Source organism: Hyperoodon ampullatus, assembly GCF_949752795.1.
Source record: "Hyperoodon ampullatus genome assembly, chromosome: 4".
NCBI lineage: Eukaryota > Metazoa > Chordata > Mammalia > Artiodactyla > Ziphiidae > Hyperoodon > Hyperoodon ampullatus.
The window spans coordinates 115869433-115896771 of record NC_136917.1 but is presented as its reverse complement, the minus strand read 5'-3'; the positions used below and the strand labels follow the sequence as shown (position 1 = coordinate 115896771).

At 42.3% G+C, this 27339-nt stretch overlaps 1 protein-coding gene across 1 annotated transcript in view; it reads left to right on the top strand.

The window, feature by feature from the left end:
* Positions 1 to 27339, top strand: part of SV2C (synaptic vesicle glycoprotein 2C) — a gene marked incomplete at both ends in the record, with an annotated part of 166343 nt that overhangs the window by 28860 nt on the left and 110144 nt on the right. Inside the window, one exon of the mRNA XM_079702511.1 lies at positions 25397 to 25573. Within this exon, the coding sequence (XP_079558637.1) occupies positions 25397 to 25573 (177 nt within the window). The remainder of the gene's footprint in view (positions 1 to 25396; positions 25574 to 27339) is intronic.

Sequence of the window (27339 nt, the reverse complement as noted above, 5' to 3'; positions counted from 1 at the left end):
AGTAAAATGTATCTCTGAGTTCTGTGAGCCACTCTAGCACATTAATCGAACCCTAGGAAGGGGTTGTGGGACCCTCCATAACCAGTTGGTCAGAAGCACAGGTAACAATCTGGACTCGTGATGGGGTCTGAAGTAGGGGGAGGGGGCCACTCATGTAGGACTATGGGATTCGATGCTCTCTCCAGGTAGACAGTGTCAGAATTGTTCATTGCTTAGTGGTGTTGGGACAAACACACATAGGACACTTTTGTTAGGGATTGCTATTCATGTCAGGAAGACATTACAATCTGCATTGTAGAACAAGAACTATATGGTGGAAAATAATTGCTGAAAGAAAAGCCAACCAGATTTGAGTAATGTGAAACTTTCGTTGAGTGTCACCTTGACTTTATGTGCCCACCGTTTTTCTGCCAACTAAAGACAAATCATTGTTTAAATCATGTGACTTAACCAGTTTTGTTTTGTTTTTCAAAAATACCAAGGCTTGGGCTTCCCTGGTGGCTCAGTGGTTGAGAGTCCGCCTGCCAATGCAGGGGACACGGGTTCGTGCCCCGGTCGGGGAAGATCCCACATGTCGCAGAGCGGCTGGGCCCGTGAGCCATGGCTGCTGAGCCTGCGCATCCGGAGCCTGTGCTCCGCAACAGGAGAGGCCACAACAGTGAGAGGCCCACGTACCACAAAAACAAAAAAACAAAACAAAAAAACCCAAGGCTTTTCAACTTGACACGAAATTCCATATGATATTTCCATTAAGAACGCCACACAACTGAGTTACGATTTCGACGTTCTGCTTGTCATTTTTTGTCCTGTTTTTGGAATGTGCTATTGCTGGGGATAGAACTGATGACTTTACTATTCAGTAGTTGTATATATGTTTTTAAAATAATTTAAGACTTGTAAGAAGTTGCAAAATAGTACAAAGGGTTCCTGTTTACCCTTTACCCAGCTTCCCTCAAGGATAATATCTTACAAAGCCTTCATATATTGTCATACCAGGAAATTGACATCAGTATGATACTGTTAACTCAATATAGACCTTATTTGGATTTCATCAGTTTTTTGGTTTTCTTTTTTTAACATCTCTCTTTTTTTTTGTTGGGAGTAGAATTGGGACTAGTTCTAAGAAATTTTATCATATGTATGGATTTCTATAACCTCACCACACAATCAAGGTCCAAAACTGTTCCATCACCACAAAGAAATCTCCTCACGTTACTCCTTTATGTCCTTTATAGCCACACCATCTCCCTAACCCTAATCCCTGGCAACCACTGATCTGTTCTCCATCTCTGTAATTTTGTCATTTTGAGAATGTTATAGAAAGGGAATCATACAGTATGCAACTTTTTGAGACATTTTTTCCCCCTCAGCATCACGCCCTGGCCATCCATCAGTAGTTTCATGTTTTAATCATTTGTTCCTATTTATTGCTGAATAGTATGAGTAGCATCTGTTGAGCTGGGGGTTTTATGTTTGTTTGTTTTTTGTTAGGTTAAGACCAAATTCGAAAAGACCAAGCCAGTAGCTGAGTAGATTCAGGAACTGGGAGCAAATAAGTTGAGCCTGGGAAGAGGGAGAAAAGCAGCAGGGCAGACTGGGGTAGAAAGCAGAATGGAATCCAGATCCAGGAGTCGAAGGATCTGGTCTGGCCAAGCCCAGACCAGGAGGGTGAGAGCTGCTGCAGAGATGTGCCAGGAATCACATTCACAGTCTAGAACTAGGTGTGGCCAGAAAGAAGGATTAGGGGGACTGGGCCGGGGGTGAGGGGAGGTGGGTAATAAACACCCAATGGCTCCTCCGCCTGCCCCTGGCTAACCCCAGGGCCTCAAGCCCACTGTTCTTACCGAGTCTCCTGCTAACTGTTTTCACCCTGCGGTATCTTGGGTTCATATCATGCCCAGAATAGAAATGAAGATAAGGGGTAGGGGTGTGAATACCCTCATGGGTAAGAGTTTTAGGCATTTTTTCAAAGTAAAGGAAATTTTTGTCATTTGACCTAGCACATGACACAGCAGCATTCCACATCCCTGCAGTGTGGAATCTGAGGTGATTTGGCTCAAATTCCAAAGCCTTTTAAAGGCAGGGAAGAGGGAAGAAGTAGAAACTGGAGTTTTAATTCCAAGTGTATAATTAATATCAACAAACCCGTATTTGAGCAGTTAGCCCAGGTCCAAATATAAAGTGATAGAAGGAATAGGACTTGCGACAAATTAAAATAAAAGGCACCTTTGTAGGAGTCATCACTTGATATTATGGTAAATAAATCCTGCAGATATCTATGAGCTGGGGTCCCACCATTAAAACAGCTGCGCCTATTAAATGCTGCCTCAAAAAATGTTTCCTTGATTATTTTCCCCTCACTTTGAAGTTCAGGAACGTAGCAGTGTGTAGGCCGCCATTTATGCTCCTTCCATAAAACAGCAGAGATTATTTGGATTTACGTTGACTAACAACAGAGCCCTTGTTGTTCAACAAACCTCATTTTCTTCAACACCACAGGCCAAGCTTTCTACAGCAGAGCTCTTTGCCCATTTAAATAGTGTTCAGGGGTCAAGTTTGCCAGTTAAAAGGCTATTCTAAGAGGGGATGCTTGGGCATGGGGTTCCATGACACAGAAGGTCTCTCTACTTGATATACATGATACAAAATTAGAACATTGGAAGGAAGTCAAGCCACATGAATTTTATTTGAATGAGCTGCACATCACCATCATGCCCCACCCTTAGCCAACCCTACATAATTATATGTGACATCTTCTGCAGAACTTAAAGACATTTTCATATTTGACCATGCTACTGAAAAGAACAGACTGGACTGACAGTGAACAATGGTAATACTGACTTGATAGGCACCTGATATTATTATGTGAACCTCCATCTTCAGACACTGGCAAGTTCACTTTACGGAATTCTAGTCCTGGGTGTGTTGCCAAACTAACTCTAGGACCATAGCAGGTTTTAGCCGTATGTTTTTCATTTATAAAATAAGTAGTTTGACTCAATACCTCATGTCCATTCTACCTCTATATCCTCCTAAGCTTTGTGTCTTGATGAGCCTTGAATGTGACTGATTAGTGTGAAGGGAAAAGCCCTAAATTGCCATAACTCTCAGAGTTGAGTGCATGCATTCATATTATTTCTGTGAGCTAGAGGAAGACAGCATTAGCTTGTCTTTATAAACGGGGAAACGAAGAATAATAATAGTGGCAAACACCTATATAGGTTTTACTATGCGTCAGCAATAGTTCTGAGCACTTTACAAGATTTAACTCATTTTATCTTGTTAATAACCCATAAGGAATGTACTGTTATTATCCCTATTTTACAAGCAATGAAACTGATGCCCAGAGAGGTTAATTAGTCTGTCCAAGGTCACATGGCTAATAAGTGTCAGAGTCTGGCTAGAAGGCATGCAGTCTTCCTCTACTGAGTGTCTGGTGGTGAAGAATCTTTAGGCCTGGGAATTGGAATCAGAATCTTTACAACTGAGTTATTCCTAGGCTTAAAAAAAAAATCCCAATCTAGAGGATGCTTCACACCACTTTTGGGTCCTAAAATGATAGAGGAAAAATAGGAAGTCAGTGTGGGACAGAGAAAACTACTTTTACTCTTGAGGCAGAATGTATGGACTCTACCTTCATGGTCTATCCAGACACATGATATCTGTACATCTATTATATAACCTTTAATTGCTTTTTCCTTGCAGTGAAAGGCAATCATTTTATAAGTCCTGGTTAGGACATATTGGTGAAAGGGTCCCTGAATTTCCTGCATAAATGCTCCAAACGCCCCTGGGCCTCTTGACTCTTCATGTGAATCATGGACTTCTTCTAGGTAGAATCAAAATCCATGGGTTCAGAGTTCACTAGTCCCAGGTCTGACTGTCCTTTGCTGGAGGGTTCCTGCCAGTGCAGCCCTTGCCCGCTCCCCCTGGCCTCCAGGACTCTGCACCCCGTGGCCCTATGACACCTGCTGCTTTAGCCGACACCCCCTTGCTCCCCCGACTACAGTATTTGCCAGACCCCCTCCTGGCTACCAGAACTACTCTCCGTGGGTCCCGTTCTCACCTTGGATCCAGGTCAGCAATAATGAGTAAAACTACTTTAATCACGCTGGCCAAAAACAAAAGCAGGCAGGCAAAACAGAAAGTGTAGACGATGTCATAAAATTTTAGAAATGTTCATGTGTCCCAGATCCATAAAGCGTAATTAAGTGAAAAGGTATTTCTAAATTTCTCATCTCCTTTTGGAGATGGTGTCATGAAGGCTAATGGAGCTCTCTGACCGATGCCCGGTGCCTGTCCCCAGGTCAGCCCTAGGAGGCGGCTGGTTCTCTCCACACTGTATTTCTTTAGCCATCTTGCTCTCCCAACCACTCCCTTGCTTTCCTGGTGTCCTGAGGTGAATATGTCTTCCCTCCCTCGTCAGCTCTCACCTCTCTCTCCTAAATTACATTCTATTAATAAGTATGCGCTGTAAAGTTCAGAGAACAATGATTCTCAACAAATTTTCTCATAAAATATAAAACAGTCTCCCTTTTCTGAACATATGTAGGCTCTGGGGGTTTTAGTAGTTCTGAAAAGATGTTCCAGGGCAGCTCCAGTGACGAATTTAACCCTGAAGAGAAAATCTCCCACTCTGCTCTTGTTGCTGAGCCTACCCCGAAGACATCATTGCTTAATTAGTTCTTCTGGTGTAACATAAATCTTGAGAAACTCGTTTGATGCTACTGTAGCTGTGGTAAGTACTCTGGCAAGCTTCCCCCTATTTTTCACTATTAATTAATGAACTGTTATTTAAGGTATTGCTGACTTAACGGGGTTCCCATGTCAGGAAGTTCTACTAACAGTGTGAAAGTAAAACATAACAAAATAGAAGCATAGAATACATTTTATTGGACAAGATGGATGAGGACGAACAGTTGTCCCATCAAACCCTTTAAGGGAGAATTCTGAATGTATGTTAAAAATGAATTAATGTGGGAACATTGGCTGGTTAGTAGGTGGTGAGATTCAGCTAGTGGTTCCATTTAGAAACATTCCATTCCCCAGAATTGCTGTCTCAATATGATGGTTGTCATTCCAATTTACTGGTGTAATAAGATTGGCCCAGATCTCTGTGACTAGCGCACTGTACTTAGCATCTAAACATGACATAATTTTCAGAGGAAACTTCTGAGTTGTTGGCTGAAAACTGTGTCAGGATGGTGACAAACTAGGAATTAGGGGTATTACAAAAGCTTAAGTAGATGTACTTTATCCCAGGCTTGTCAGTTAGGGTTTTGTTTCTAAAGCTGAGAGAACTGCTGGATCAAGAAGATAAAACAAAACTGATAAGTCCCTCAGTAGCACCAGGGGAATCCATCACCTGTATCAAACCATTACCTGATGAGCCAAGGTTTGTGTAAATCCTGTGTCGACTGAAGGTTGGTGATAATAATGTTCTTAATAGGTTCCTTTACATGCAACCACTCACCAAAGCTACCAGACACTGCTGATGCTGCTTGGAAACCTGCCCTAACAACAATAGCACATAGAGTTTGAGGGGCTTGAGAAAGGTGGTACAAGGTGAATCAGCTTTCCAGGTAGCAAAATAATTTGGCTGGCTACAAAAACTAGGCTGGTAGAATAGTGGTGTCGGTTTGTGGAGAAATACTGTGGTTGGTAGGAAAGAAGTGGTTTCCCAAGAGAATCTGAGATGTCCTCTGGAGGGCTGGATGGCAGCTCTTAGAAATCAACTGCACCAATCAAAAAATCTACAAACAATAAATGCTGGAAAGAGTGTGGAGAAAAGGGAAACCTCATACACTGTTGGTGGGAATGTAAATTGGTACAGCCACTATGGAGAACAGTATGGAAGTTCCTTGAAAGACTAAAAATAGAGCTACCATATAACCTAGCAATTCCACTTCTGGGCATATATCTGGAGAAAACCTTAATTTGAAAGTATCCATGCATCCTGATGTTCATTGCAACGCTATTTACAATAGCCAGGACATGAAAGCAACCTAAGTGTCCATCAACAGAGGAATGGATAAAGAAGATGTGGTACATATATACAATGGAATATTACTCAGCCATAAAAAGGAAAGAAATACTGCCATTTGCAGAGACATGGATGGACCTAGAGACTGCCGTACAGGGTGAAGTAAGTCAGAAAGAGAAGAACAAATATTGTATAATTTCACTTATATGTGGAATCTAGAAAATGGTACAGATGAACTTATTTGCAAAGCAGAAACAGAGTGACAAATGTAGAGAACAAACTTATGGATACCAAGGGGGGAATGGAGGGTGAGATGAATTGGGAGATTGGGATTGACACATATACACTACTATGTGTAAAATATATAACTAATGAGAACCTACTGTATAGCACAGGGAACTCTACTCAGTGCTCTGTGGTGACCTAAATGGGAAGGAAATCTAAAAAGGATATATGTATACATGTAGCTGATTCACTTTGCTGTACAGCAGAAACTAACACAACCTTGTAAAGCAACTACACTCCAATAAAAATTAATAAAAAAAGAAAGAAATCAGCTGCACCAGCAGCATGCTGGTCAAAAAACCCTTCTCCACAAAAATGTTGATATGACAGTGAGCCATTATCTCAACCCCATCTTATGAACTCTGCCTGCCTCTGGTGTTTATGTTGGGGATGGGAGGTAATAATGAAAGAACAAGATAATCTCATAATGCACCTGTTCCATCAGGCCTGCCTTTTGTAGCTCTGATGGACTAAGAAAGAGAAGAGAGAGAGACCCTGAACCCTCTGTTTGCCATACTGCCACCCCCATCCTCCACCCCTATAGGTCCCCAAGTACAGAGGATGCTGTAGACCAGGGGTCAGCAAACTTTTTCTATGAAGGACCAGATAGTAAATACGCTAGGCTCTGGGGGCCACCTATGATTTATGTTACATATTCTTCTTTATTATAACCCTTTTGCAATGTAAAAAAAAAAAAAAGCATTCTTAGCTCACCATTCTTTGCTCTACAAAAACGTAGTTTGTCCACCCCTGCTGTAGACCTGTACAGCACAGGAGTGCTGTACACTCTTGGTTACTAGCGAAAAATAAGTCACCAAATGTGGATGTGGTCTCCTTCCCTGATGAGCTGGGCTGCTCTTTGTTTAGCATCACACCAAGGCTAGAGGCAGGCTGTAGCTACCTTCTCCATTCTTTCCTGGTCAGCACACATGCTCATACCCTGGTGATTGCTATTGCTGGGAGTATGAGAGTCCTTTGTGTCAGAGCCAGGACCCTTGTGTCTTCTACTTGTGTCCATGAAACCACTAGGCTAATTTATTAGCTTCCAAGCAAGGTAAAAATCTCATAGTTCTTGAGAGAAGCTGGAAGGAGAGAGAGAGTAGGGAAAGGGGACGTGGGGGCAGGAGATGATACAAGATAAAACATTACAGGGAAGAGAGATGATCCAAATGAAGAGATCATTTTCCATCCCGACTACATGGCCTCGTTTTTAAGTCTCCAAAGTTTCCATTTTGTCCTTCACAGAGTCAGAGCTCTTCCCTGCTGGGTGAAATGAGGGGGAGTCTTTGGCTCCCCATAGAGGCTAGAGTTTGCCAAGGACTGTTAGGTACCTAAAACATAAATTGTAATCTCCTATTGCCCTTTGTTATAAAGCAAAAGGAAATCTGACCATGACTAGATTTTACTCACATGCCCCAGGGATTAGGTATAATTCAAGTAAAAAGAGAATTTATCCTGTAAAGTTGGAGGGAATATATATGTATATGTATGTATGTATGCATATGTAGGCATATATATATATACATACATATGAAAAATTGACACCGAATATAATTGTGAATGTTTAGACACTAGTGACAGTCATAATTGTTGAAGTGCAGAGAAAAAATTGGATCTAACACAGAAGGGTTAAATAATGTTAAAAATTTTCCCCCCACATTCTAGAAAACTTTGCTTGTGCTGTGACTGAGTCCAAACTCATTCTGCTCGCCACACAACAGGCCAGTAAGTCAGGAGATGAGGTGCTGGGGCAACGAATAACGACTTTATTCAGAAAGCCCAGTGTCTGCGAAGATGGTGGACTAATGTCCTAGAGAACCATCTTACTCAAGTCAGAATTCAGGCTGCTTTTATACTAAAAAGGCGGAGGGGGTGTGGTTGGTTGCTGCAGACTTCTTGGTGTTGGAATCCTTTTTTTTTTTTTTTTTTTTGGCGGTACGTGGGCCTCTCACTGTTGTGGCCTCTCCCATTGTGGAGCACAGGCTCCAGACGTGCAGTCTCAGCGGCCATGGCTCACGGGCCCAGCTGCTCCGCAGCACGTGGGATCTTCCTGGACCGGGGCATGAACCCGGGTCCCCTGCATTGGCAGGCGGACTCTCAACCACTGTGCCACCAGGGAAACCCTGGAATCCTTTGTTCTTGCAGCTGTCCACATAGCTCAGGTTACCATGTTCCTGCAAACCTCCAGCAAGATGAATGTTATACTCTGTTTTGCAACTTTTTGTCTCTATATGAATGGAAAAGTGTTATACCCTTAAAGGTCAGCCCCTTGAGAATGGGCTATCCTGTATGTTTCAGGCTAAAGGAAACATTCTTACCTGGAAGCAAAAGCAATAGAATACAAAGGTTAAAGTAAAAGAAACAGATCTAATATGGAGTCAGATTTGTTCTTCCCTATTACAGTGGGCCTTGATTTGCTGATGGGATACTCTTAACACTAATCCTGAGTGTGCCAAACTTTAGAAAAATGATCTATAATTGTATTTTATATTGCTAAACAATTAAGACATAAGATCTAAAATATACATAACGTATTATTTCAAAAAGCTGAAATTGGAACTTATAAAATGAAAACTAACCATACAACCCAGAGGTTTAATGAGTCATTCTCTTTGGGAAACTCAGTGTGTGGGCCACTAAGAGGGACAGAGTTAGAATCAGTAATAAAGGCAATAGTCAAATCCTGTCAGGTTTGTCCGACAGCACCCCTGCACCTTTGTCAGCATGTCTCCATTGGGACGGGGCGGATCGCAGTTCGGCAGGTGACGGCATTGTCCTAAGTTCTGAATGAGCATGGATGTAGTGCAAAGCCCTCAGATCCCAACATGCAACATGGCTCTGCTTGTCTGCACACACAGCTGTGAGGCTCTAGCCTGGCCCCAAGAAGCAGCTTGTTATTTGTGACAACCCTGTGTGCACGGTGCCCTCTTCCCCTACACGCACCCCCAGTGAGTCAAAGTTTAACACATTTAGTCTCATTTGTGCTGTGAGATATAAGTGATCACTGATTTCATGCATTGCAGGGTCTCAAGATAGGGAGGGACCTGGAGGGTCTCAATTTGGGGGAGGGTGGTCGTGCAGAGAAAACCTGGGTAGTGAATTTGCTACCCAGTTTCCCAAGGAGAGCTGTGGTTCTCTTCCATCCTGCCTCTGAGCTTTATTAGTCAGCTACAGTGTGGTGGGCATGCTCCAGAGGACATGGAATTTATGTCCTCGTGCTCTTCCCTCTAGGAGCTAATGAATATGCTTTCCTTGGGGAGAAAGAGCTCTCTACCTGTTTCCCTTCCTTGTAGTCATGATCAAGTCTCCCATCTTAGAACCAAATCACCCATGACCACCACCACCCATAATACACCCTCTTCTTCATTTCTGCTCCCCATTTATTCAATTCCTCTCCTTCCCCTATTTTTAAAACCCACTCAAAACAAAATGAGACAAAACCCCCCAAAAATCCTTCTTGGAATTTTCTAGAAAAAGACTTGACTGGAGGCAGAGGGAGAACTTTCTAGCTTGTTTCTGCCCCTGCCCCCCCCCCACTGTTTTTAGGGCTGGAATTAAGGGAGGAAAGGAGAATGCCTTAACGGATGTGCTCCCTATATTCTTCCTTTGAAATGATTTGCAGTACTAAAAGCATTATTAACAAACCATTCTGATCATCCTCAAACTGAAAGTGGAGAAATAGTTATGATTCTTAATACTGTATTCCTTAGAATCTGAGTATCTCAGTGAATGAAATGTTTTTAGAAGTGTTTTAGGGAATACGCTATTACAGATATATGTTATTGTGTAACAAACTACCCCAAAACTTAGTGGCTTTAAACAAAACCCATTTTATTATATCTCACATTTTTGTGGGTTAGGAATTTGGACCGGGCTTGGCTGGGTGATCCTTCTGTTCTTTGTGGTGCCATCAGCGGTCACTCAGTAATGTTTGGCTGGCAGATGGACTGTTCTCGAGGGTCCAAGATGGCTGCCATCTTGGCAGGGCTCAGCTGGGACTGTGGAGGATCTCACCTACTTGTGACCTCTCTAGCATGGCATTCTCAGGGGAGTCAGACTTAGATGGTCGCTCAAGGATCCAAGAGCAAGTGTTCTAACGAGCAAGGTCTACACGACCTTTTATGACCCAATATTGGAAGTCACACAGCATCACTTCTGTCATACTCTGTTGGTCAAGTGGTTACCCAGAATCAAGGAGAGGCAACATAGACTTCACCTCCTGATGGGAGGAATGTTGAGGAATTTGCAGCCACCTTGTATAATCACATGCACAAAGGAGACAGCTCTATTCTGTTCCATGTTAGAAATTCATTTTGTGAGCCACAGCTTAGTAAATTAATTTTCTTCTGTTAGCCGTTTTTCAGAGTGTAGTATGTCCAAAATATTGTTCTCACCATTTGGAGTTTTATACTAGTGGCTCCCAGTCTTTTAGATTTTAAAGTCCAGTTTAAAAAAATTAGGTGGATTGACATAGGGAAACCAACTTTTTATTTTGCTAGGGAGGGTCATTTAAAAGAAAAATAATTGCAACAACACACACTACTCATTATACTCACCATCACTTCATAAAACAAAAGGTGTGTTCACATCAAAATAACAGGAAGGACATATGCTTAATAAATGACCTTCAAGTTGAATAAATTTATCTTTATGAAAAAAGCATACTATTTTCCTTATTTTTCTCATTTCACTATAGGCTGGTGGAAACTTTCTCATCAACACTGTTCTCTAGATGTGCATTTGGGAATCACTCTTCTAGACAAAATTCTCAAGTGTGCCATTCATCACATTTTCTTAGGACATTCAAGGTCTTATGGTTAGAATTTCAGATTTACATTAGTTCCATCAATTGCACAGCTGTATCTGAGAGGTACTAGGGTTTGAGTTAAACCGCCTATGTTAAATTCAAATGAAATTAGCTAGGTTTTACTGATTATTTAACATGTGTCTAGAACAATATAGTCTCATGGAGTTTCAGAATAAAATGCTGTAAGATTTGTTACCTATCAGAGATCAAATTGCAGATTAGTTCTAGAGGTAAGACTGATGCACATGAAATACTGACAGAAGAATACAATTCAGAATGTGGGTGAGACTATGTAGAAGTTACTCATGAAAACTAAAGTAGTTTGGGGCGTTCTCACAAAGGATGTGGAGGCAAATTTCAAGGTACAGGATTTGGATGAAAGGCAAGAGAAAGATACTTCAGGTAAAGTTAAGTGGATAAGGGTTCAAAGATAAGAATGACTATGATGCGTTTAGGGGATATTGAGGGATTGGGGGGTAGGTCGATTTTTAACATGCCTTGTCTTAGAGGAGAAAATAAAATGAATTCAATATTCTTTGGGGTTTTTTTTCTTGTTTTTGAGACATAATATAATAATTGACTAAAATTCCTACTTTTTTCTTACTCTCAAAGTGATCACATTTTTTCCTTCCTAATCTGAGAAGCAGATGGCAAACTGCTCATGCTAAGCCCAAATCATTTATAATCATAACAAGAATAATCAGCCACTAAATAACAGCTTCAGTACTATGGATCAACACCTGACTCTCTGGGTGACCTTCCCTGAAACACCCAAGTGTACTTCTGACATTTTAGGTTGAGGAACCTTTGTGTGATGTTTCATCCCTAATGACAAAATAAATCTCAAGTGTCAAAAAGTGCTGCCCTGAATTCACCTCTGCTTCGCCAGCAGCAATGGACTAGGACTAATGTTCATTAATCCAAGGCCAATCCCGATATTTATTCACTCATCTTCCTGGACTGACAGCTTAGGTACTTGCCTATTTGAGGAAACAAAAGGTCATGTCGGAGCATCAGAAATCGACTACTGAATTTTCTCTTTAGATCTTTATTGGAGTCGATTACGATCTAGTCTGGTTTTTATTTTGGTATCTGCCACCTAAACTTAAACCAACAGCAACAAAGAAAATGTACACATAATTTTCCAAGAGAGAGTCTTGGAGGACTTGTGTGATCATTTTCATCAATATTGACGAAGCACAGTGTGATCTTTGAGTCCATTTTCAGACCAATTTTCCTGCTGTGCACAGTCACGTCCCCAGAGTCTAGAAATGGCCTGAGATAAGCTACAGGAGTTTTTCTCTTGCAGGCCTTTCTGTTGCTTAAAATATCAAAAGATGTAACGTGGACATCGTTGAAAAATTATTTTCTTGTTCTGTTCCTCTAAGATACCAGTTCCTTTTGGATTTTTATGCTTTATTTGTTCACTGTGCTGATATACAAGAGACATCTCTGAAAAAAATCCTTTTATTGCTTGCAATTATGCTTAAATTTGAGATTAATAAATTTCTCATAAGCCTGGTTTTCATGGATTATCTGGAAATAAGGCACATGATAAGTACTCTTCTTCCTAAATAGCCCACTCTTTTGTAACAGAAGCCCTTTGCTATTCTCTGTTACGTTTGTGGCTCTGGTTTCAGGGCAATGGTGTCCATATTAGCGTGCTTGATGTTTTTCTTCTGTCACTTTTCACTGCTCTCCCGTGCTGGTGCGTTTGTTCTAGTTTTTCTCCCAGTCCAGCAACGTTGTGCCCCTTTGCTCCCGTGATCGGCACTTGTCCTAGCTTCTCCCGCTGCCTCTGTGTCCTCACTGCTTCCCTGCTTTAGTCTCCTGTCCCCTGCTTTCATCATTACTGCTGCGCTGAGATTGTCCCTTCAGAGACCACTGGTGACCTCTTCCAAGACAAGCCCAAGGCTTTTCTAGGTTCCCAGCACGGCTCCTGGCAAACTTTTGCTCAAAGCAGGGGTCTGCCCACTATAGCCCACAGGCTGAATCTGGCCCTCTGCCTGTTTTCGTCAATAGTTTTATCGGAACATGGCCCTATCCATTTACTTACATGTTATCTATGGCTGCTTTGGTGCTGTAACATCAGAGTTAAGTAGTTGAAATGAAGCAAGTGGCATTAATACCCAACTTGGGAACCAACCCATCAGTGGCTCCCCTTGTCTATGTTATTAATTAAAATTGGGATTGACGGGGCTTCCCTGGTGGCGCAGTGGTTGAGAGTCCGCCTGCCGATGCAGGGGACACGGGTTTGTGCCCCGGACTGGGAGGATCCCATGTGCCACGGAGCAGCTGGGCCTGTGAGCCATGGCTGCTGAGCCTGCACGTCCGGAGCCTGTGCTCCGCAACGGGAGAGACCACAGCAGTGAGAGACCCGCGTATCAGCCCCCCCAAAAAAAATTGGGATTGACTAATATGTATAAAATAGATAACTAATAAGAACCTGCTGTATAAAAAAATAGAATTCAAAAATTTAAAAAAATATTGTTTTGGCTTGTTATTTAAGGATTTTCTCTATCCAGCTTAATTGTACTTCTCACACGTCCAATCCAGCCACTTTAACTAGGCTGCTTACCCTGCTCACCTTCCAACCTACTCGTGCTATTTCCCACTCCAGACCTTCCCCAGTGCTGTTGTACACGTCTGAGTGTAAGCAAACATGCCATTCTGCCCATCTCCTTATTCATATTCTTCTTGGGTTTTTTTTTGAGGCTCAACTCAAGCCCGGCTTCCTTCATGAACTATTTCCTGATAATCAGCTATATTGATCATCGCTTCATGGATTTGCATCTACTGCCCTGTTCTGCCCTGTTACACATGATGCTGTGAGGGTTACTGATGTGAACTTCTTCCTCACATGTTTAAGACATTGGCCCTGTCACGGCTGACCCCCTCTTGGACGCCTTCTCTTTATTACTTTTATTGTGACCTGTCCCAAGCCCGACTCCCCAGTGTCGGTTCCCACTCTTCCTTGCCTCACCCCTTAGTTTACAAGAAGTGTGGGCCCTGACCCTCTTCTCCAAGTCTACCACGCCCCAGCCTTAGATCAGGCTGCCTTCATTCCCTCCCTGGGCTACTTCTCAGTGATATTTCAACAGCTGGTTTCTTTCCAGGGCTGGGACCAGGGTGAGGAGAGTGAGGTGCCTAGAGCACAAATTTAAGGAAGCACTCATTCTCAGGGTTGTGCAAATGCAGAGTTAGCGCTTGAGAGTGAGTGCTTCCTTAAATTTTGCGCTCAGGGCACCTCAGCACTTGCTTGCCTCACCCTGGTTTGGGTCTTCCCCTGCCCTCCCCTCTCCTCTCTCTTTCCCTGCTGCAGTTTATCCTCCACAGGGCTGCTGGAATGGTCTTTTCAGGTGTGGCTGATGTCCAGTATGTTTTTGAGTTTCCCAAAGGATAAAGGCCAACCCTTCGGGTGGACTTCAATGTGTCTTCTGGCCTCATCTCTCGCCACACTCTCCTCTGCACATGAATTCTGCAGTCCATCCATCCTGAACCACCTAGAGGCCCCTTAGTGTGCTGTGCTTTGACACGCCTTCAGAACTTTGAACTGAATCTTCTTCCCTCCCCTGGAATTTTCCCCTTACTTAGAGAATTCTTTTTCATTGTTCAAAACTCAGCGTGATCCACATTACCTCCTATGGGGAGCTTTCCAGATTCCCTGGAATTAATTAAGTCGCTCCTTCCTTTTCCCCCTTAAGCATAATGTACTCACCTTAATTATAGCATGTGTTTCATTTAATGGTAATTAATTTTTTGCATGTTTTTAGTCTCCCAAGAAACCAAAGGTTCAGAGCCCAGGGCTTCATATTAGAATAGTTTGGGGAGTTTTTTTAAAAGTACTGTTGCCTAAGCCCTACCCCAGAACCAGAACCTCTGGGTGTGGCCCGGGCATCAGTGTTCTTTTCCCTAAAGCTCCCAGATAGTCTGATGTGCAGCCATGGTCTGAAACCACCACACGTGGCTGTGAGCTGCCGAGAGGGAAGGCCTTGTCCCTTGCCTGTTTGCGGACCTCTCCTCCCTCCCCTTTCCTCATACCATAGAGATGCCTGGCTTTCCGCAGGAGCTCAACTAAGAGCTGTGGAATGAATGATCACCTGCTTCATTGGTTGACTCAGTGATGGGCTATTGAAGAAAGGGCTCAGTTAATTACCGCCTCTCTCCCTTAGCACAGGCCTGGGAGTGGGGGAAGTCTGCGGAGACAGGGATCCCACTGGTGTAGAACTGATGTGTGATATCCGTGGTGCACCACAAAGTGACTCGCTGTAATGCTCTTAATTCCCAAGACTTGTTTCTTTATTGCTTTGCAAACGAAGGGGGCTATAATTGCCCTTTTTGGGGACTGCGGAGCCATACATGCAAAAATATTTTTTATGCAAAAATATTTAAATATCTCTTTCCCTATCCAGTGGGCATGCTGTATACTGGCCATTTGAGGAAAGATTTTAGAAAATAGATTGGGCTTTCTTTTCAAGACTGTCCTTCTGCATTTGACTCATGAATTCAGTGGATGTGTCCTTGGGCCTTCATAGGCTGTTTGGTGCCCAGGTGGACTTAAGCAACAAGTGGTAATTATCCTTGATATGGCATTACCTGCCTACACAAGCAGCTACATCAGTCTCTGCCTGGACTGACAGACTTAAATGTCAGACTTTCCAAATGTAAAGTCAGAGATGTGCTGTAGACTGTGCCTGATATTTATAGTTCCTTCTGGCAAAGGTGAGCTGACTTTTGTTGCATATGTTCTCTATTGCAAATTAGAGTTTTGGTTTCTTTCATTTGTCCATGTGCCTTTGATATTAGTACTTTCTTTACTTTTATTTGATTTTCCGAAAGTCCACAGATGCATTTGAACACAAAATGGCCCTTACCTGTGGCTAGTAAAACTGGTAGTAATTGGAAAAACTCAGGGGTTGGTCTTAGGAGAAGCATATTGATTATTTACTTAGTTTCAAGTTGCAAAAGAATAAGTCTTTGAGATTTAAAAAATTAGATTAGGGCTCCCCTGGTGGCGCAGTGGTTGAGAGTCCGCCTGCCGATGCAGGGGACATGGGTTCGTGCCCCAGTCCGGGAAGATCCCACATGCCGCAGAGCGGCTGGGCCCGTGAGCCAGGGCCGCTGAGCCTGCGGCGGGAGAGGCCACAACAGGGAGAGGCCCGCGTAACGCAAAAAAAAAAAAAAAGAAAAATTATACTTCCAGAGCTGTTTCAGGTGGCTTCTATTCAGCACTTGAGCTGAGGGAGGCCAAAATCTGTCATTTTACTTCCACACCACTCCAGAGCCCCTCCCCTTTTTCCTGTTGCCTGTTTTCCATCACCATTTTGTTCTCCCCTTTCTCTCTTTCCCTCACACCAATAGTTATATTAGTTGTTGTTTCTTTATTGAACAACTGTGTTTCACACAGTGCTTAGTGCTTTAACCCATTTAATCCCTCAAAGACCCTGTGAGGGGGTATTCCTATTAACCCCATTATACAGAGGAGAAAATTGAGGCATAAAGAAATAAAGCAACTTACCCAGGATCAAACAACTAGTAAATGGTAAAGCAAACATTTATATCTAGTCCGTGTGTTTCAAGAGCCTGGGCTCTTAACTATTTGCTGCTTGATGCAAGGTTCAGAGTGGTAAACAGTAGTGGAATGAAGATGAAGGATATTGCATTTGGTTAAAAAAAAACAACAACAAAGTTTTTCTGCTTCCCCCATCTCAACCCCTATTGCTTTAATAATGGGTCCACTTCTCAGCACATTCAATGGAAGAATCCGATGGAATAAATACTGAACTTGAGATTTTATGTCATTATTTCTAATTCAAGTACATAATTTGAAAACAGTAAGAAAGAGAAATAGCAAGTTGTAGATAAAGAGGAAGATGCTGCAGCCTTCTTTGAACTGAGTGGGTGCAAGGGCAGGTGGGGAGGCACAGTGGTCCCTGGAATCAGCCTCTTACAAGCTGCAGTAGGGTCTGGCTGAGGGATGACCACACTCATAGCTCACCATTTTGGGAGTCTAGGAGCAGTGACCATAGGACAGCAGCTGTGAAAGCTTCCACATCAGTGGGTGGGTGGAGAGGATCCATAAGAGGCCAGCAAGGGAGATAAGTCCCCCTCCTCCCCCAGACAGACAGAAGAGAGAGGCTGGTTCAGTTTTATGGGGCTGACCATCACCTACCATTTGACACAGAGGAAGCTGAAAGACTAGCCTGACAGCTTACAACTAGTTCTAGGGAGAGTAGAACTAGTCCTGGATATCTTGGCCCTCATTCCAGGGATTTTTCCAGTACACAGTGGGGAAAAAAAGGAATCTTTGAGGAAATGGGGGAAAGGAAGATAGTGAGTGCTGCAACTGATCTTAAGGAGATGCTGTTTTAGTGTTGCCTTTAGTGATAAGATAAACCACTTGGTGCGTAATTGTTGACTCTTCCAGTGGCTATGCACACCTGATTTCTTTAAGCACAAAGCATGTCTTCAGGGGCCCTCTGAGGCAGGGTAAACACCCCATTATGTAATTAAATCCAGACTGGTAATTGGTCAATAAATGGAAAATTTGATAAAAGCAGGAAACCATGCAACATAAGCATAGGGACTTAAGCACTGTGTTTTAACATATGGGCTTGTATTCATTTGACCCTCTTCTAGTGCAGGAGTAAAGATGCCCTTTGAATAGGGAGCTTCAAAACTAAAGTATCCCATTGTCTTTCCCGCATCTCCACAGCCACCATGTGACTTTGATTTTCAGTTTTAATTTCTTTAATATGCCACCATCTAAGCATAGACTCTTTGATCTTTATGATTTTTCTCGGTCTTTTACAGTTGGGTTGCTCACATTTATTTAATAAATTTTATTTAATGTAATTTATTTAATATAATTTAATAAATGTTATTTATTATTTATTTACTATTTATTTAATATACAGATGTTTAAGACATTTATTTAATAAGTGTATTATTTACTTTTGTAACTCATCTTCCCCAAGTCTTTCTCTTTTTTTATATAAATTTATTTATTTTTATTTATTTATTTTTGGCTGTGTTGGGTCTTTGTTGCTGAGCGTGGGCTTTCTCTAGTTGGGGCGAGCGGGGGCTAATCTTTATTGTGGTGCACAGGCTTCTCATTGCAGTGGCTTCTCTTGTTGCAGAGCACGGGCTCTAGGAATGTGACCTTCAGTAGTTGTGGCACATGGGCTCAGTAGTTGTGGCTCATGGGCTCTAGATTGCAGGCTCAGTAGTTGTGGTGCACGGGCTTAGTTGCTCCATGGCATGTGAGATCTTCCCGGACCAGGGTTCAAACCCACGTCCCCTGCATTGGAAGGCAGATTCTTAACCACTGCACCACGAGGGAAGTCCCACCCAAGTCTTTCTTAAGTTAGTTTTCATAGGAGTAGCTCCCATTCCTTTCACACTCATATCTCATTATTTATGTGACTGATGTTTAATTGGATACATAACTAATAAGAGCAGAACTCACATAAGCAGGTTGGATATAAGCCCAGTAAGCCTAAAGCGCTTATTGGAAGCAGAGGGAAGATGGTAAATAATTCTCAGTGTGTTTGTGGGAGGGTTGGTTAATCCATTGAGTTGGTTAAGTAAGAATTGGCTAAGTAGGTTTCTACTATGGGTGTAACACAAGCTGATGGTAGAAAACCCTATCTTTGGGACAATAAATGCACCTGCCTCTTGTGTAATATCTAAAAAATAATGAACATGATTTAGGAAATAAAGCATTTTTTTCTCAATCCTGTGAATATGATAGATGATATTATATTATTCTTTTCAACAACCATCTCCAGAAGTGTCATTGTTATTCTTAAAGATTTATTTTTGACTTAAAATTTTATTTTAACCTAAGAAAATCCCCTTATAAAAGGTGAGTGTGAGCATTGCTGCACGGAGATTATTTATCATTGAATTCAGAACACTATCACGAATTTTTTTTATTGAAAATCAATCTGTAAATAAATGGTGGGATGAATTATAGGATAATGCATTAGCCACGGATAACTGAAGTGCTTAGAACAATTTTTAAAAAAACTATTGGCTAAAATTATTATGAGAAAAAACACTCTATTCTGTTTCTTAAAATTGTTCTGTTTAGTTTAAATGTGGTTTAAAATTCTACGGGGAAAAGACGTGTGCCCCCTTAGGGATTGTCAGAAAGAATCAAAAGCAGCTTAGCAAGGAGACAGAAATGGAAATGTGATATTTATCAGGGGAAAGAAGGGTACGATTAAATAAAATGGAATCAGCTCCCATGTTAGAAAATCCCTTAAGGGGGAAGTGATGCTCGAGGCCTCTTTCTGTCTTCTGAGAAACCTGGACCGAGAGGCTGGCTGGCCAAGGGTGTCCTGAGCCCCAGCTGTGGTAGGAGGAGAGTGAGTTTCAGGTCACATTTATTTCTCAGGCCAAGCTCAACTTCCTGACAGCCCAGCTGAATTAAAGTCTTCGTTAGATTCACGAAAGGATCTGAGAATCACAGCCTGGCCTCTCTCTGCACTGGAGGTCTGCCTCTAGCTGGTGTAAAGAAAGTAGGTCCTAGGAGAAGCACAGTTTCTGCTTGCCCTTAGGAGATCTCCAACTCATGTAGGGAGATCTTGCTTGTTCTGTGTCTTTGGAATTAAATATTCTGTAGCCTGCATCTCCCCCTGCCCCTCAAATATGTATTAGACAAATACAAACTTTAAGTAAAAAAAAAATGGGGGGGGCGTGGTTAGAGCACGCCAGCCTAAAAAGTGCTTTCAGATTCTAAAGTGCACACAGATCACGTGGGAACCTTGTTCAAATGCAGATTCTGAGTCTGTAGGTCCGGAGCGGAGCCTTAGAGTCTGCATTTCTAGCAAGTTCTCCCCAGGATGCCAGTGCTGCTGGTGCAGGGGTCATACTCTGAGGAACGAGGACCTAGAAGACCTGATTTCAAGTACCGGCTTCTCTCACCCTCATTTTTCCCTCTTGTAAAATAAGGGACTTTGGACTAAAATCCTTTTAAATTCTGACCATCAGCAGCATCATGAGGAATAGAGAACAGAGAAGGCTGGTCCATGGTAAGAGCTTATCCCTGCTCTCAGTCTTCAAGGACTCCCCATCACAACATCGTAAAGACAAAATGGAAACATGAAAACAAACGAGGCAAGGATCCAGAGTGTTTCCACTTTTATTCACATCATGACTTTGCCAACATTCAAAGGTTTGGTTTTAATCAGATTACATGATGAAGAAATGAATTTTCTAATTCAGCTGTTTGTCTCAAATCAACTATCAGGTAGCCTTAGTTCTCTCCATAGCTTGCCCAATGGAAGAGTCTAATTACCAATAGAAATCCCATGTAGGCGCAAAAGGTTATTACGTTTGGATCTGAAACGTATTTTTAGCCAGAGTTGAAGTGAGATACAGCTTGATACTATTTTTTTTCTAAACCTGTCCGTTGTGGAGGAATTTAATACTACCTTGAAATGTTTCTTTTTTTTTTTTTTTTTTTTGCGGTTCGCGGGCCTCTCACTGTTGTGGCCTCTCCCGTTGCGGAACACAGGCTCCGGATGCACAGGCTCAGCGGCCATGGCTCACGGGCCCAGCCGCTCCGCGGCATGTGGGATCCTCCCAGACCGGGGCATGAACCCGTGTCCCCTGCATCGGCAGGCGGACTCTTAACCACTGCGCCACCAGGGAAGCCCTGAAATGTTTCTTATCCTTCAGAATTCTCTCAGATGTTCCCTTCTCAGCAAAGCCTCTTCAGAGGCCACAGTCAGAATTAGTAGCCAACTCCCAGCCCTCTCCTCCCAGTTACGCCTCCGTTGGAGCACACGCTTCGCAGCTGGGCTCATTTTCTTATGGGCCTGTGTCTCCCTCCCTGAATTATGAGCTCCTTAAGCCATCTTGATGGAGCAGAAAGGGAGTTCAGGGACTTGGAGCCCAGGTTCCTGAGTGCACTGTTCTGTCCTGATCGTGTGTCCCCAGGAGGCCATGGAAGGTTCTGCCCCGCTCTGTATTGGCCCTGTGCAGTGGGGCTGTGGGACGTGTTGTGTGAAATAATGGGTTTGAAACTGTTTCGCTTCTCTCCTGGCTTAGAGTAGGCATCAGACGAAGGTTTGCTAACTTTTCCCTTCCCTAAGGTCAGGGATCACAACTTATAAATCCCTGTATTTCTAGCACTTCAGGGAAAGTCATGCATAGCGGGTGCTCAATAAATTCTTTAAAATTGAATTTAATAGACTTGCTTTTTAGGGAGATTGGGTGTATTTATTTTAGGCCTGGAAATAATAGCGACGGGAGAAATAACTGTTTGGTTTTCCCCTATTCGCTGATGGTGAATGCTTTTCTGAAACATATGAAATGTATTTGGAAGAAGTAATTAAAATTCTGAAGGAGATTTATTCCTGGTTTGCTTAGTTTAGAAATCCTAAACACAAGAAGGGAAAAGATAAACACTGCATAGGAAACGAGAAACTATATTTAACAGGCAATTCCTGTAGGATATCCTTTTTTATATATGTATAAGCTTTCTGGAAGAATTAGAAAAAATTTTGACAATAGTTACCTTTGGGAAGAGGATCAAGGGTGGGGGAGAAGACTTTTATTTTCATTTTATACATTTCTACGTGGCTTGAATTATTGGCTATGTAGGCATATTTGGGAGATTATATATATATATATATATATATATATATATATATATATATATATACATATATATACACACACACCTATGGGGGAATTGAATGATGGGCCATTTTTATTTTACTCTTTTATATATTAAAACTCTTCATAAGTATTATCTTTAAATTTTATTTTCAAGTGGCTTAAGTACAAGGTGCTAATAATAAATGAGGGTTTTCTGCCCCTTGTCAAGCCACTAAGCCATCTCCAACACAGGAGTCAAGGGCAAGCTCAGCTCTCTCAGCCTTTACTACCTCTGAGGTTTAAGAAGCTCCTGGGGTGGGGCTGTGTCCTCATGCTACTGCTGGGTGAGGGAAAGGTGGCATCCAGTTATGAGCCCTTAAAGTGCTGGAATCATCAGTTTGTAAAGCTCTGATCTGGCTTAGCAATGACACGGCTGCAGGTGACTGCCTGGAAGAAGGCGATCACAGGATATGGAGACCTGCCCAGCAGAAGCGTCATCCCTCCTGCACCAGAAAAGCAAGGGAGTTATAGTACCTCCTTTGGAACATAGCGCAGGAGCCTATTCTTTCTAGCAAGCGATTGGATTTTCATTTTTGCTCTGGCACCACCCAGCTGTTTGCAGCATCAACTCTCTTACCTCCCTGACCAAGAGTCAGGAATGTGTCCATCTGGAATATCTGAGAATGAGTAGCGCATCCCTTGCCACGTGCTCAGGGAGGACAAAGCCGCATGTCCCCCTAGCTCCCATCTGTCATTTTCTGCTACCCCAGACTTAACTCTTTTTTTTTTTTTACATCTTTATTGGAGTATAATTGCTTTACAATGGTGTGTTAGTTTCTGCTTTATAACAAAGTGAATCAGTTATACATATGTTCCCATATCTCTTCCTTCTTGTGTCTCCCTCCCACCCTCCCTGTCCCACCCCTCTAGGTGGTCACACAGCACTGAGCTGATATCCCTGTGCTATGTGGCTGCTTCCCACTAGCTATCTATTTTACGTTTGGTAGTGTATATATGTCCATGCCTCTCTCTCGCTTTGTCACAGCTTACCCTTCCCCCTCCCCATATCCTCAAGTCCATTCTCTAGTAGGTCTGTGTCTTTATTCCTGTCTTACCCCTAGGTTCTTCATGACATTTTTTCCCCTTAAACTCCATATATATGTGTTAGCATACGGTATTTGTTTTTCTCTTTCTGACTTACTTCACTCTGTATGACAGACTCTAGGTCCATCCACCTCATTACAAATAGCTCAATTTCGTTTCTTTTTATGGCTGAGTAATATTCCGTTGTATATATGTGCCACATCTTCTTTATCCATTCATCCGATGATGGACACTTAGGTTGTTTCCATCTCCGGGCTATTGTAAATAGAGCTGCAATGAACATTTTGGTACATGACTCTTTTTGAATTATGGTTTTCTCAGGGTATATGCCCAGTAGTGGGATTGCTGGGTCATATGGTAGTTCTGTTTGTAGTTTTTTAAGGAACCTCCAAACTGTTCTCCATAGTGGCCGTACCAATTCACATTCCCACCAGCAGTGCAAGAGTGTTCCCTTTTCTCCACACTCTCTCCAGCATTTATTGTTTCTAGATTTTTTGATGATGGCCATTCTGACTGGTGTGAGATGATATCTCATTGTAGTTTTGATTTGCATTTCTCTAATGATTAATGATGAGGAAACAGACTTAACTCTTAATTCTATGAGGGTGGTGCCCAGGGAGAAGGCACCTCAGAGACCTTTGAGGTACTGCTTTCAATTTTAGATGTTACTGCCACATAGGAGCCTGGACAAACTGGGATGTTTTCACAGGAGGGCAGCCAGGATGGCTAAAGGAGTGATAAGCACATTGTACAAAGAGCTGCTGTTGGACTGGGATGTAGTTGCCACTCACTTTTCTGTGGTCAAATCATTAACTTCCCTATACCTCAGCTTCCCTACCAACGAACCGTGCTCCCGGAGTATTAACCTCAAAGGGTGGTCGTGATGTTAATTCATGCAAATGTTTAGAACTGGCAAGGGTTCCGCAAGTGCTAGGGACCATTTTTTGTTCCTGGGGCTGGAGCTACAAGAAAGATTCCCAAGTCTTTTGACAACGGAAGCCACGGGCCACTCCTGATGGATGGAGCTCACTTTCTGATTTGTAGGCATTTTTAAAGACAGACATTATCGTAAAGCAGCTTAGCTACTACTGATTATCCTTCTGAGAGGCATGAGTGGCAAACTCAAGCCTCTTAGGCTATAAATAAGAGATATGCTGCATATGCATTTCCCTCGGTGAATCTGTCTGCTTTGGGGATTCCTTTGCCTTGTGCTGATACATTCTTTAAATTGTCTTCCGGCCATGCATTGGGCCTCATGATATGAGTAATCTCTTTATTGAGAAGGATGATCTGTGTATGGTCAGCCCCATAGTACGGAGAAAAATATGCCACCCCTAGCCAGGCAAAGGATGACCACCCACCTCTTTGCAGTACCCCAGTCTAAATAAAAAACAGCTTCTGTTTTGTCTTATTGTATAATTGCTCCAACATTTGCCATTCACTGTAGCTGTCTGTACTGGACTATCTACAAAGCAGCATCTGCAGACTTTGCCAAATGTTCTCCTTCTGGGTCTCATATTAATTCATTAACTCTGTTAAGCAAATGATTTCTGGTGAATGTTTAAGTAGAATATTTCCCTGACTAATCTAAAGCAATAATTAAAGCACTGTTTTTTAGCTTGTGGCTCAGATGCTGCTGAGTATCTTGAACATGCCTTTGAGAAGGAACTAGTCAAATGGTGCTTTGGTGAAGCAAAGGAAAAAGTAGAAATGGATAAAATATGGCAGATTTTTTATTTATTTTTATTTTTTTATTATTTTTGTGTGTGTGTGGCACGCGGGCCTCTCACTGTTGCGGCCTCTCCCATTGTGGAGCACAGGCTCCGGACGCGCAGGGTCAGCAGCCATGGCTCACGGGCCCAGCTGCTCTGCAGCATGTGGGATCTTCCCGGACCAGGGCACGAACCCATGTCCCCTGCATCGGCAGGCGGACTCTCAACCACTGCGCCACCAGGGAAGCCCTATGGCAGCTTTTTTAAAGCTAAACTTTCATTTATTAATTATACCATTTCCCCTAGACATTGCACACCCTTTTAGAAACCTCCCCGAAGTAACATTTGCCATACCTAATATTATTTCATCCTGCAGAAGATTCTGGACAGAGCTTATGAGGGCTTGGTTTTTTTAGAAGAAGCAAGTGAATTAGGAAATTCAACTGTATACTCAGTGATGCCAAGAGGGACACTGAGGGGGATCTGCTTTGACCCGGGAGCCCTTGACTCAGTCTCCAATCTTGGCCTTGTTGCGGCGCTAAGCTGGGCATTCGGACTGAAGGTGACACAGCCATGAGTCAAACTGCAGGATTGTTCTCTGTGGAGACTCCTCCTTACGCTTGCCCACCGGGTACCCATCCCCACAAGGCTGGTGAGAATGTGACTGTTTCGTCTTTTGCCCTTGCCACTGGCCGTGGCAGCCAAAGGTAGCCCACAGAGCTTGCTTTCCAACTTGAAAGCTGATCCGTGTGTCCTGAAGGATCTGTTATTAAAGGAATTTTTTTCCCACGTAAAATTCTGGAATGTATCTTGTCCCTTGTTCACTTGCTGTTACATGTGTTGCTTACTCCCAGTCTCTGATGTGTTTCTTTGTTTTCTGTGTGTTGCAGGCAGCATAGTGTACCTCGGGATGATGGTGGGGGCATTCTTCTGGGGAGGACTGGCAGACAAAGTGGGAAGGAAGCAGTCTCTTCTGATTTGCATGTGTATCAACGGATTCTTTGCCTTCCTTTCTGCATTTGTCCAAGGTTATGGCTTCTTTCTCTTCTGTCGCTTACTTTCTGGATTCGGGTAAGGTTTTTCTTCTTCATATTTTATAGTAATGTGTTTATTCTACATAAAAACACAATGTGCATGCTTTCTAGAGGTCCTCATTACCAAGAAATTAGCCCTTAATGCATCTCCTTTCCCATCTTTGTGTCAGCCTTAGGAGCCCATAATGCTGGTTCTTAGAAATATAATTATCAACCTTTAAATCCAGAAGAGAAGGGAACACACATCTTTGTTCCCGTGGCTGATTCTTTTAGTGTTTTATATCTAGGAAATGGGTATTGTTTTCAAAGGAATGCTGTTTCTATGGCAGTGAGCATTCATAAATGTATGTTTTTTTCTTCTGAAAATTTAATTTAAGCAAGAAATAGCTCTGGTCCTATATGTTATGAACAAATTAAAGGTTCAAACCATTCAAGTATGCTCTTAAATCCAGCATGAGCGTGTCTCAAGTAAATGTTGTTTTATTGATCTATGTTAACATCATATTTAACTAGGTAGGAAGCCTGCTTCTTGAGATGCAATAGGTTCTTTTTGTAAGTTCCTGACTTTTGTTGAATTAACAGGTGTTGTGCTATTGCCAAGTGCAATGGCATAGTATAGTTAATTATGTAGTTACTTTTGTTAAAGAACTCGAAGCACTTATTACTAGACTAAGTGAATCCACAGCTTAGGAAAACCCAGTAGCTCAATTAGGAGATCCAAGAAACTCTGCTTTCATAAGAAGAAAATAGTGAAAATATAAAATTTCTGATTCATGCCTCAGTACTTTGTTTTCATTAGAGACTTTCTTTCTGAGGGGTCTAGCATAAGATGAATCTATAGGAATAATATAAAGTGAAATAAAAATGCATGAAGAAAGGGCAGGAGGCAGTGCTGGCTTATGAATTTGAGAAGCAGATCAGTTATGGTGGTTGATGATGGCGGTACCCACACAGCAAAGCACAGTTTTGCCCAAAGAGAAGATCAGAAAACTGCAACCCATCTCTCCTAATTACATATAGTAGTACTTTAAATCAGAGCTAAGATTAGTAGGAATATAAGGCATCAAAGGGAAAGACTGTGTAAGTGGGTTATCTCATGAGTACAGAGATTTCCCCGTGCAGACCAATGGGTCACTTTTTTAATTCATTCAAAACATTGTTACTTTTTTATATCATTTTCTGCTACAAGATTTGTGCACATATTGAGATTGGAGGATTATCCACAGATTTTTCTCATGTTCTTTTTTTTTCTTCTTATAACCTCTCCTGTGCTACATTCTACACACAGTGGGCACTTTGCAAATATGTGACTGAGTTGCACAAATTTCAGACGATTTCCTTAGAGTGAGGACACTCCAGTAAACCAAGAGAGTTGGAAAGTTTGGGAAAGAGTGATAATATTTTTTCCTTGGAGAAAAATGATCAGAATCAATAATTTGCTTTGTATTGATGGGGAAAGAGGGCTTTTCCTTAACAGAGGGGACCTTTGGTGCACAGGGCTCTGTGTGAGACTGGCTACATATGTCATCCTTGGGGAGGTATTTGGATCATGGATTCAAGGAGCTGCCCCACATCTAATGCTGATTGAATTGAGATACATGAGGAAGAACAGGTGTTATTTGGGGCTATTTGTTTTCAGCCCTTCTCAGGGTCCATAGCATAAGACATTCTTGCTACCAGGAAAGCTTCCTTTCGCTTTCTTTTACTTACATACCACCACTAGCCTGTCAGGAGAAGACCAATAGCCTAAGTTCTGAACTTCCAGTCCTTTCCATTCACAATCTTATCCAGGAAATGTCAATG